The sequence below is a fragment of the Cricetulus griseus genome, chromosome X (genome assembly GCF_003668045.3).
Source record: "Cricetulus griseus strain 17A/GY chromosome X, alternate assembly CriGri-PICRH-1.0, whole genome shotgun sequence".
Taxonomy (NCBI): Eukaryota; Metazoa; Chordata; class Mammalia; order Rodentia; family Cricetidae; genus Cricetulus; species Cricetulus griseus.
In genome coordinates, this window is record NC_048604.1 from 39,269,449 (window position 1) to 39,280,424 (window position 10,976).

The following is a 10,976-nucleotide window of genomic DNA, read 5'->3' on the forward strand; positions in this document are numbered from 1 at the left end:
AAATGCCTCTTCTCAAAATCAACCTTTTGATCTCCAGTTTTCTTTGTGAATCGGTGCATTAATGAGCTATTTTCAAACACTTGCTTTGGCTAATCTATCATCTCTCTTTACACATTTACATGGATTTATCAGTTTTAAAAGGTGGCTAGAAGATGGGAAATTGAGTAATAATATTTTGGATTTTTCTTCTCACACACAAAAAAAGAATCTCAACCAACAGATTTTACCAAGCAGATTACACTGAATTTTCTCATTTGACCCTCCATTAGACTACACCAGTTAACACATTTGTTGCATGTTACTGTACAGCAGGAATTTCCACATGTGTGTAGGTAGTTTTCAGGGTTCCCCATCAAGATTGCCATATGTGCATTTCACATGCATTAAATAAATATTTTGTCATCTGATGAAAGATTTTGTTTTTAACTTATAGTAGAAATTGTTCCACAAATCAAAAACATGTAAAGTAGTATGTGATTCTGAGCAAAAGATTCTGTAAATGCTCGATTACATAACTGTTCACTTTGGCCAAAGGGGAACAGGTATATGGTCAAGGCAAATGTGTTCAACAGGCAACTAAGCAGTCATCCCACTAATATGGTATCTACAAAAGACTGGGGTGTTTTGATTGATTGTTTGCCTAGAAGTGCCAGAAGATAGCCCAGAAACCTAGGACACACAGAGGGATCCATAGTAGTCTTGCTGCCACTGTTCCGGATGGTCTGGCTTGAGTCATACAGTAGCTGTAACTTTTGGACAACATCAGACAGCTGTTAGGAAAATTTGTTTGATGGACCAGTGTGTTTAATAACAACACTTGGGAAACTTACATTCCAGCTGCTCAGCCATGCCTTCTTTTATTTATGGTTTGGAGAAAAACAGCCTAAAATATTTCCATCACCGGTGAAATTGGGGAGCTAGAAATTTCCATAGCTCTGTCCGGAGAAGGTGAAGCTCCAGCGGGAACGGAAGAGTCTGAGTCTTTCTTGTTTACCATTGTCTGTTCGCTGGATGAAGACTGAAGAGCCCTCTGCTGGTGTAGGCTGGTCTTGCAGCTACCTTAATGGCTTCCATTTTCTGAGTGCACCAGGCCCTCTCCTAAACATGGGAAGCCCACCAAGCCCCATTTTATTTATTCTTTGCAGGTTTGCCAGGTCTCCAAGGTCCTGCTGGTCTCCCCGGAGCCCCAGGCATCTCCTTGCCCTCAGTCATAGCAGGACAGCCTGGTGACCCCGGGCGCCCAGGCCTAGATGGAGAACGAGGTAAAAAAAAAAAAAAAAAAAAAAAAAAGAAGCCCTAAATAGAACTGGCCAACCTACTTTGATATTTGCATACATGCTTTATATAATGCAGTCCTTTCCCTGCTGCTGGATATGCATGGATCTGCTTGGCCACAATTTATTCCCTTCTATTAAGATATCAGGGGCTAGAACTGGCTGCCTTTTGCTGAGGTGTTTCCAAAAGCCAGGGCATAGAGACTCCAAGGACAGCAACAAAAACACCTGAACTAGGAATGGACTTTGGTTACCCAAGTCCCTAGGCCTTCCCCAGCGTTCCATCTTCCTGCACTTCATTACGGTTCCAATCTCATCCCTAGGCCGCCCAGGCCTTCCAGGACCTCCAGGTCCTCCTGGGCCATCCTCAGACCAAGGCGACTCTGGAGATCCTGGCTTCCCTGGAATTCCAGGCCTTCAAGGGCTCAAGGGAAACCAAGGACTTCCGGGTTTCTCTGGCCTCTCTGGTGATCTAGGGCTGAAAGGTAAGTCTGCTCCACCTGTTGCAAGACACATCAGTCACCACTGCACCGTCCAGTGGCCCTGAACAGGCCTGTGGACAGTGTGCTTCCTGCCCAGCCTCCAGCACCACCATGTCAACACCTGACTTGTTTTCCTTTGGCCCTTGCCAGGCATAAAAGGGGAGCCTGGCCTTATGGGGACTCCTGGCAAGGTCGGGCCACCAGGAGACCCGGGATTTCCTGGGATGAAGGGGAAGGCGGGGCCAAGAGGTGAGTGCAGGGCAAGTTCTGGGTCAAGCCCGAGCTGTGGAGGGAAGGGGGGAAGCATGAGGCTGAGGTTCTTTTAGAAGCCATGCTGTCCAATCACACCACAAAAGCAACTAGAGAATCATGCACCCCAACCCAGGAGGTAGTTTCTCTACTTCGGAGATGCTTCTGTCTCCATCTGCTCCCAGGAATGAAAGTCCTCACTGCTTGGCTGCCTTGGGTCCTGCCACTGACCTCTGTCTATAGTACCTCTGCATCGCATCTAAACCACTACTCTCATTTTCTCAGCTCAGGAAAGAAGCAACATTCTATCCTCAAGCCAAATCCCAACCTAGGCATTCAATGGTCCATCAGCAGCCCCTGAGGGCTGTAACCCCTAACAGGCCTTGCACTTGCTCACTTTGCACCAAGTCGGCTGCTACATCGAGGTCCAAGCCATTAGCATTTCTCATATAGCACCTTTCCTCCCCAAACAACAACCATTTTTTTCACATACAGTTGCCAGTGAAAAACAAATGATTCTATTCATGGCATAGAAATGAACTAACTATAGCCCATAAAATCAAGTGCGACACCTCCCTTTTCATCCTCATGCCAGTCTGTCCCCTTTACTGCTCACTGGACTCTCAAATAGTCTCCCAATTACCTTTATTTTGCCACCTTCTCTCCTTCTTACTAGTTCCCTTCTCCCTGGTTGTCCCATCTTCTGTTTATGTCATATATATGTATTTTGTATATATCTCACATAACATGCTGTTTGCTATCCAGTGCTATCCATTTGCTTGTAAATGACATACTTCTCTTTTCTTTATGACTAAAGAAAATCCTTTCATGTATATGTGCCATATTTTCTTTGTCCATTCATCTGTTAGTGGATACTTAGACTGGTTCCAAACCTTGGCTATTGTGAATACTACAGGGATAACCACGGATGTGCAGATATCTCTGTGGTATGCTGACTTGGGAGTCCTGGGAGTATATTACTGGGACTTGTACAGCTGGCAATTCTACTTTTCTGAGGAGCTCCAATATTGATTTCCACAGTGCCTGTGCTAGTTTACATTCCCATCGGTACTGTATATGTTTCCTGATTCTCTCTTGCCCTTCAGTTCCTTCAATGTCTATCTCCTTCTGATACTTCCGATGCTTCAATAGTTTCAGCTAAACAGCCAGTGGTGATGAAAATCCACCGATGACTCTAAAGCAGACCCCTCTACCTATACTCCCATGTTCCCTCCCATTATAGCTGCACTCCTCATTTCCTTCACAGTTCTTCTTAAAATGTACATGATGGGGTTAATGGTATTTGTCAAATGGTGCATTGTTCATCTTCATCACTAGGCCACAATCTCCATAAATGCCCTCACTGCTCTAGTCTCACACCTCCCAGGACCTTGGCATATAGTGAGCACCCAAGAAACACTTACTTAATGAATTAGTAAACAAGTTGCTCTACTTGTAAGGCAGCTGACTTGGGCAGGTCTTTAGGCTGGGATACCAAATGCACTCCTGGGCTGGTTACATCTCTACAGCATCTTTGGTACTGCATTACGATCAGCGTGTAAGTAAATAACTGCTCCATCCCTGAGCCAGGACTCGGCCTACTAAATCTGCAGCAGACAACTGCTTGTCCTAACTGCCTTCCACCTAGTAGATTCCATACTGAGCTATGGGGAGTCAAAATGGATGTGACTTGCTCCCTTACCTTGCCCACAAGGACCCACTACAAAGGAGTCAGGGAAAAGAAGGGCCCATCGTGGGTTATGTGACCTGTCCTGGAGGCCTCAAGTGGGAATTGTGAGCACAAAAGAAAGAGCAGATAGTTGGTTACTGCCAGGCAGAGAGAGGGACATCTGTGCTGCCCCTTTGCTCCAGCCTGACACTGCTATTTCACCACCTGCCCTCAGGCTTTTCCGGCCCCCAGGGTGCTCCAGGACACACACCAATTTCTGAAGCTATCCAGGTTCCTCCAGGGCCTCCGGGTCTTCCAGGCATTGATGGCATCCCTGGCCTCGCTGGAGAACCTGGGCCTCAAGGTTCTGTGGGTCTGCAAGGTGAGAATGGCACCAGAGAAAGGGAGCTAGCGCCTGGGAAGCTGAGAGGCCTTGGTTGAGAGGTTGACTCTACTTCCTGGCTTGGCCTGGTTCTGAGAAGCTACCTTCATTAAGCATTACCCTTGCTACTTCACAAGGCTCCCAAACTCCTTGCCAGGGAATGGAAAAGCCAGAAAGCCAGTGGGGCTGTGTTTATAGTTGTCTTCAGAGAACAAGTGAGTCTCTCCCCTAGGTAGCTAGCCATCTCTAAAGTTCTCTTTGGAGATAGAGATGTGGTGAGTGACAAATGGGAGCACACAGGCGTGGAGAAAGCATGAGGACTGGGGACAGGAAATCTGGCTTCCAAGTCCTAGCTTTGTCCTAACAGCATGGGTTCTTACTCTCCCTGGGACTTCACATGAGTCTTGCGAGAGAGACTCTGGAACTTCCATACTGAGTCCTCGTCTACCTTGCGGATTTTTGCTCCCACAGGTTCTAAAGGTCTCCCTGGCATCCCTGGCAAGGATGGGCCCAGTGGGCTTCCAGGCCCACCTGGAGTCCTTGGTGATCCTGGTCTCCCAGGACTACAAGGACCTCCAGGATTTGAAGGTGAGGTGAAAAAATCTGGAGACTTAGTCAACCCTGTGGTGAATTTGCCACTATGAGAGGGCTCACAGGCTGAGTTCTTGTCTGTCTTAATGTTTTATTGCTGTGAAGAGACACCATGACCAAAGCAACTCTTATGAAAGAAAGCATTTCACTGAGGGCTTGCTTACAGTGTCAGAGGTTTAGCCCTTTATCGTTATGGAGGGGAGCATGGCAGCAGGTAGGTAAGTACTGGCGCAGTAGCTGAGAACTATATCCTGATCTATGGAGGCAGGGGGAGGGAGAGAGACCGTTAGCTGAGTTTGAGCTTTTGAAACCTCCAAACCCACCCCCAGAGAGATGCTTCTTCCAACAATGTCACACCTCCTATCTTCCTCAAATAGTGCCTATGTAGTCAACTATATGGGCCTATGGCGGCCATTCTCATGCAGAGTTCTACATTGTCCTTCTATTCACACTGCACAGCCTCCAACCTATGAAGGGGAGTCCTGCATGATTCAAGAAGGCAACAAACTTTTCCAAATCCTTGTCAAATTCTTGTCTGGGTTCTCCAATTTTTTTTTTTTTAATTTCTTGACCAGGATCTTGCTGCATGGTCCTGTTCGCACTCAAACTCACTTGCGTCAAACTTCTGGTCTTCCTGGCTTTGCTTTTCATGGCTTTCTGTCTTACTCTGACATGAATAGAGAAGTAGCTCAAGCAATAATGTTGGAGATGAGGTATATCTGCTCTTAGCTCCACTACTTATCCTCCCTTTTATATACCAAGGACAACAAATCACTTGTCCTTGGTAGAGAATACTTCGGAGGCTCAGTAGTAAAATGTTGCAGTTCAATTCATATCCACCATGGACAAGAGAGGCAAATGAAGCCTTGTCCTTCTAATGCTAATGTTATTCATAATGCTTCTGATTCAGCAGCTAGTTATGTCCTGTGAGATACTTCAAGGCTGGGTATGAGAAGGATTCCACTACCACTTACTCTCAGAATCTAAGGCCAGCTGTCTGGAGAAGGGTAATGGATGGTGTACTCTTGAAAAATGGGAACTATGGAGCTGGACGCACGAGTTGGAGTTCTAGCTCACTGATCTTCTAGCTGTGGCTGCTTCAGTTTCCTCATCTGCAGAGTAGCCTGCTAATAGTGCCAGCTCCTGGGGACATCAGGATCAAGTGGCTCAGCCCATGTATATGATGGGCCTTACACTATGTTTAGGACCAATGAGTGGCTAGTGTCACTATCATCTGCACCATACTTACTTGTCTGTTCTTTTCTTCTCAGGAGCTCCAGGGCAACAGGGTCCCTTTGGGAGGCCTGGGATGCCTGGGCACAATGTGAGAGTGGGCTACACACTGGTCAAACACAGTCAGTCAGAACAGGTGCCACTGTGCCCAGTCGGGATGAGCCGGCTGTGGGTGGGTTACAGCTTGCTGTTCGTGGAGGGGCAGGAGAAAGCCCATAACCAGGACCTGGGTAAGTACTGGCTCTGACATCCAGTCCTTGTTGCCTATCCCTACAAGGACTGAGAAGTGACCTCTTCTCACTACCTTTTAGACCCATGATTGTGAAGTAGGCTACATGCACTTAGCTCTGGGCTTCAAAGTATTTGGGCTCAAAGTCCTACTACTGCAGAGCCATATACCTTGGGTAAATTATTAAAGCTCTCCAAGCTTTCATCCTCCCTTAATGGGACTAAGCTATTTCCAGTACATGACACATAGAGTGGTATAGGATTCATGAATCACATAATGTAAAATATATTTAAGCCTCCATTAAGTATTAGTGATTAGTTATAACAATAGTAACATGACCTGCAGGGCAGTGATGATTACTCCAGGATTAATTGCGTTAGCAGCAGGTGTGCTAACCCTTAAATGTCAATTGCATCTATTGAATGTTAGTTTTACAAAGCAGATTAATTAGGGAGTGATTATTCACTTTATCAAAAGATTCTCATCATTATTCAACTCCCCTGGTACATTTATGAAACGATCTGATCCTCAAGCTCCAACATGTAGCAGAGTCACCGGGCTATACAGAGAGAGCCGTCCTGCTCTGAGCAAGCCTTTAGATGGAAAGTCACAATCTCAGTTACTCCAGGCCTTGTGCCCCTGCCGCCCATTAGCCAGCACTGACCTGCTCCTTGCCCATCTTCTCTTGCCAGGATTTGCTGGCTCCTGCCTGCCCCGATTCAGCACCATGCCCTTCGTCTACTGCAACATCAATGAAGTGTGCCACTATGCCAGACGCAATGACAAATCCTACTGGCTCTCTACTACTGCCCCCATTCCCATGATGCCTGTGGGCCAGACCCAGATTCCCCAGTACATCAGCCGCTGCTCTGTATGTGAGGCACCGTCACAAGCCATTGCTGTGCACAGCCAAGACATCACCATCCCCCAATGCCCTTTGGGCTGGCGCAGCCTCTGGATCGGTTACTCCTTCCTTATGGTAAGGCCTTGAACCATTGTGTCTGGCCCTCAGTGCAGACACAGAGATAGGGGTAGGAGAGAAGAGCTCAGGGAAGGGCCTTCCCCCTTGATCCCAGGCTCAAGGGACACTTTGAATTTAACAGGAAGAGACATGAAGATGTGAATTATGAAGCATTATGGTTGCGGGGGTGGGGGAAGAGTGCAATCTGAACCTGGTGTTCTGGACTGAGAACACGTATGAGTCACAAGCCAAGGCCGTACTCTGTGTGTTCTTCGGTCCTGTCACTACCAAAGGAAGAACATAACACACTGTAATGTGAGGAGATACTGAGGGAAATGCTGTCCTCAACTGAGGCCAGCGCATGATTGCACTGATGAGACTGAGCCTAACACTTTCTGCCTTGCTATCCATCCTCCAAGATCTGTCCAGCTTCTGCTGTCTCTTTGCTAACCCTTTTTAAAGATTCACATGAAGGCACCCTGTGCATGTATGGCTGTGTGAGCATTTTTGTGGCCTCTGTGTGTGTGTGTGTGTGTGTGTGTGTGTGTGTGTGTGTGTGTGTGTGTGTGTGTGTGTGTGTGTGTGAAGGCAATGGCCAGACATGTTGTGTGTCTAGCTAAGAAAGAGAACATTAATAAACCCAGGGAGATGATTCTATAACCATCAGGGATGTGTCTTCAAATAAAATCAGGAGTGAGGCTAAGATTACTCCCAGGAAAACTGGAGTTTGAAACTCCCGGAGGTCCCACGCTTGGTCAGGGCTTCTCCATGAATCACCAGAGGCCCCAGCATAATTGCACCACCAAACCCTGACATTTATCAAAAGCCTGAGTCATCAGCTAAGTATCACTCTCTGAAAGTTCAGCAAACTGGCAGACAAGTGGCCCCGCTGCTGGCCACTTGCTGATGCGGATGTGCATGAGGCCTCCAGTCAGCCTCCTGTGCTTCCAGCTAAGCTGAAGGGAGATGGCTGCAGTGTAGACCAGGAGGTCTGGAGGTACACTGACTGGAGACTGCCAGTATATGAATGGCCCAGAAACTGAATTCCCAGGACACCTGCTGAAGTGAGGGAGGCCTGAGACATTTGAGCTCAAATATACCCAGGCCTTCTTTAGTAAGGAATCATCAGGTAACAGATACTGTATGTCACCCTAAAGGGTGTGGCACAGCCTGAAAATAGAAATAATTCTAGAGTAGGTTATTTCAGGATGAGAACTATAGGGGGACATGATGTTAAAAGGAGCATTAGCCAGGGGGTGGTGGCACACACCTTTAATCACAGAACTCGGGAGGCAGAGGCAGGCGGATCTCTGTGAGTTCGAGGCCAACCTGATCTACAGAGGGAGTTCTAGGACAGTCAGGGCTGTTACACAGAGAAAGCCTGTCTTTTAAAAAAAGAAAAAGAGGCATTGGGGAATATTACATTCCTTTTCGCTTCTTAGAGGGCAGTGCACAGTGAAGGGCTTAAAGCACTGTTAATTCAGAAACTTAAATACAACCTTGCTCAGATGTATATCTGGGGCAAACAAGATGGCTCAGCAGGTAAAGGCACTTCCCACTAAGCCCATTTGATCCCAGAACCAGCCTGCATGTAAAATGAGTAACTATAATTTAAAAATTGTCAAGGTACACATGCCTGTAGAAAACACAGGTAAATGAAGCTAAATCTCACGAAGTCATGAAGCCTGTGACAGGAGCACATAGGGAAACAGTGTTTGAAATGTGACCACTGACCACACAGTATGATTGGGAGGGCACAAATGAGTCAGGAGGGGCGTGGCTCATCCAACAGCTCCTCCAGGGAGGATGGTCAGTGCCTGCTCCCAAAATGCAGCTTCAACATGCTGGCTAGAAGCTGAGTGATTCCTGGGTCCAGAGTTCTGGAATAGGGCCCATATGCAGTCCTTTAAGAACAGGCTACAGAGCACTTGCACTCTGTGTTCTGACACAGCTCACATAGCACCCTGTCTTCTGTTTCAGCACACTGCTGCTGGAGCTGAGGGTGGAGGTCAGTCCCTAGTCTCCCCTGGCTCCTGCCTCGAGGACTTTCGGGCTACCCCTTTCATTGAGTGCAGCGGCGCCCGTGGTACCTGCCACTATTTTGCCAACAAGTACAGTTTCTGGCTGACGACTGTGGAGGAGAGACGGCAATTTCGGGAAGAGCCTGTTTCTGAGACACTGAAAACTGGGCAGCTCCACACCAGGGTGAGCCGCTGCCAGGTGTGTATGAAAAATCTGTAGGGGCTGCCAGTCATGTAGCCCCTGCCCTCCCTAACCCCTCACAACAGTCACCTCACAAATTTGTGCTGTCTGAGAAAAGGAAGGCCTGAACCCATCTGCCTGTCAAATCATCCATCCGAGTCTCATTTGGACTGGACTACTTACTGGACATTAGTTCATCCCAACCCTCAGGCCCAACAGATGAGTCCACTGTGCTAGGATTTGCTGTTCTGTGTCCATCAATCTGGTGCTAATGTTCCATTTGGATATGTGTGTGATTATTCATGGCTACCTCAGAAAGGTGTACTGAACAACCATTTTCTAAGACTGCTAGAGCTCTCCTCAACGCCTTGACCAGGAAGCTCCTTACAGCAGCTAAGTTATTTCTTTATGATGAAATGTCACCACACATTATTTGACTTAAACTAGAACTCGGGGTTTCTGCCCTAAAAGTATGGCTCTGGCTGAACATCACAGACAGCTCAAGTCTGCCTAGGGCTAGGCCTCCCTCAAGGCAGCCTATTGTATCTAGGCAGGCAGTAAGATTGGAATGAAGAGCCAGCCTATAGCCAGAACTGAGCTGTGATTCCTTCTAGAGTTTGTTAAGTCTATGCCCCATCTTGACTAAGAAAGGATGAAAGGCTAGCATTTGTTCCTAGAAGGATCACTGCCTCCTGGCTGGCTCTCTCCATAGCCAGAGAGACGGACAACTTGCTCTGGTCCAAAGTAGAACAAAGGATGCAGTAAATGTGACCAAGTTCACAAAAGGAAACGAGAACCACTTCTCTTTCTTCTCAGCCTAGAGCAAGGGACGAATAGATATGGAGCTGTCAGTTTTGTTTTGACTCCAGAAACAAAAAGGTAAATCTTATGTCCTCATTTCTCAGAAACCCCTGATTACTCCAAATGTCACCCAGATCTGTGCAGGGTGGCAAACTGAAGCTGCAGTATGTTGACTCCTTGCATTATGAGGCTATTTGAGACTTTCTGATAAAATGGCCATCCAACTACTCTTTCATGGGTAGCCCTTTAAACTACTTGAAAGTTGTTTTTCAAAATCTCATAAAAATCTAGCACATACCACTGTTAGCAGACCCAAGGCACAGTCTGAGTTGGCCATGAGGTATTTTGTTCTCTGTTTGAAGCAATTCATTTTAATTACCAGTTGCATAGAAACCACTCAGTTACGTGGACACGAAGCACTCCCTTCCGGGTGATTTCACTTCTTTAAGTACTATGTAAACTGTGCCCACACAGGCAAAGCATAAGCAGTATAATCTGAGCTGTCATCATCATCACCTCCTACATAAGGAAAGAATGGTGTTAGCTTTGTACATAGCAAATAAAATTAATGAAATGTGAACGTTTGACTTTTTGAGACTCTTTTAAAACCTTTTTCTAATATCTATTCTCACTAAACTTTATAACTAAACATTGAAACAGGGAAAATTAGAAAAGTATTAAGTCAAAGAGCTGAAGGCGTCTTCTCCGGGTCAACAAAACCACAACATATTTTACAATAAGCATACAACTAATTTTATCTCTATCACATGCTAGAGTTCAAGAAAGGAGTTTTCATTCCTCAGTGGCCTCAGGTTCATTTGCAGATAAATTAAAAGTCAGGAAATATTGAAGTCAGTGAAATGAAATTGTGGCTGGAGAGATTGCTCTGCAGTTAAGAGTTCT

The 10,976-nt window shown here is 46.5% G+C and overlaps 1 protein-coding gene across 1 annotated transcript in view; it reads left to right on the forward strand.

Annotated features, from left to right (window-relative positions):
• LOC100772869 (collagen alpha-6(IV) chain) overlaps positions 1–9,337 on the forward strand; it is a 166,805-nt gene extending 157,468 nt beyond the window's left edge. The window contains exons 37-44 of the mRNA XM_035449710.1: positions 1,146–1,262; positions 1,598–1,759; positions 1,907–2,005; positions 3,910–4,056; positions 4,528–4,644; positions 5,919–6,110; positions 6,802–7,088; positions 9,051–9,337. Of these exons, the coding sequence (XP_035305601.1) occupies positions 1,146–1,262; positions 1,598–1,759; positions 1,907–2,005; positions 3,910–4,056; positions 4,528–4,644; positions 5,919–6,110; positions 6,802–7,088; positions 9,051–9,311 (1,382 nt within the window). The 3' untranslated portion in view covers positions 9,312–9,337. The remainder of the gene's footprint in view (positions 1–1,145; positions 1,263–1,597; positions 1,760–1,906; positions 2,006–3,909; positions 4,057–4,527; positions 4,645–5,918; positions 6,111–6,801; positions 7,089–9,050) is intronic.
• Positions 9,338–10,976: the final 1,639 nt, after the last annotated feature.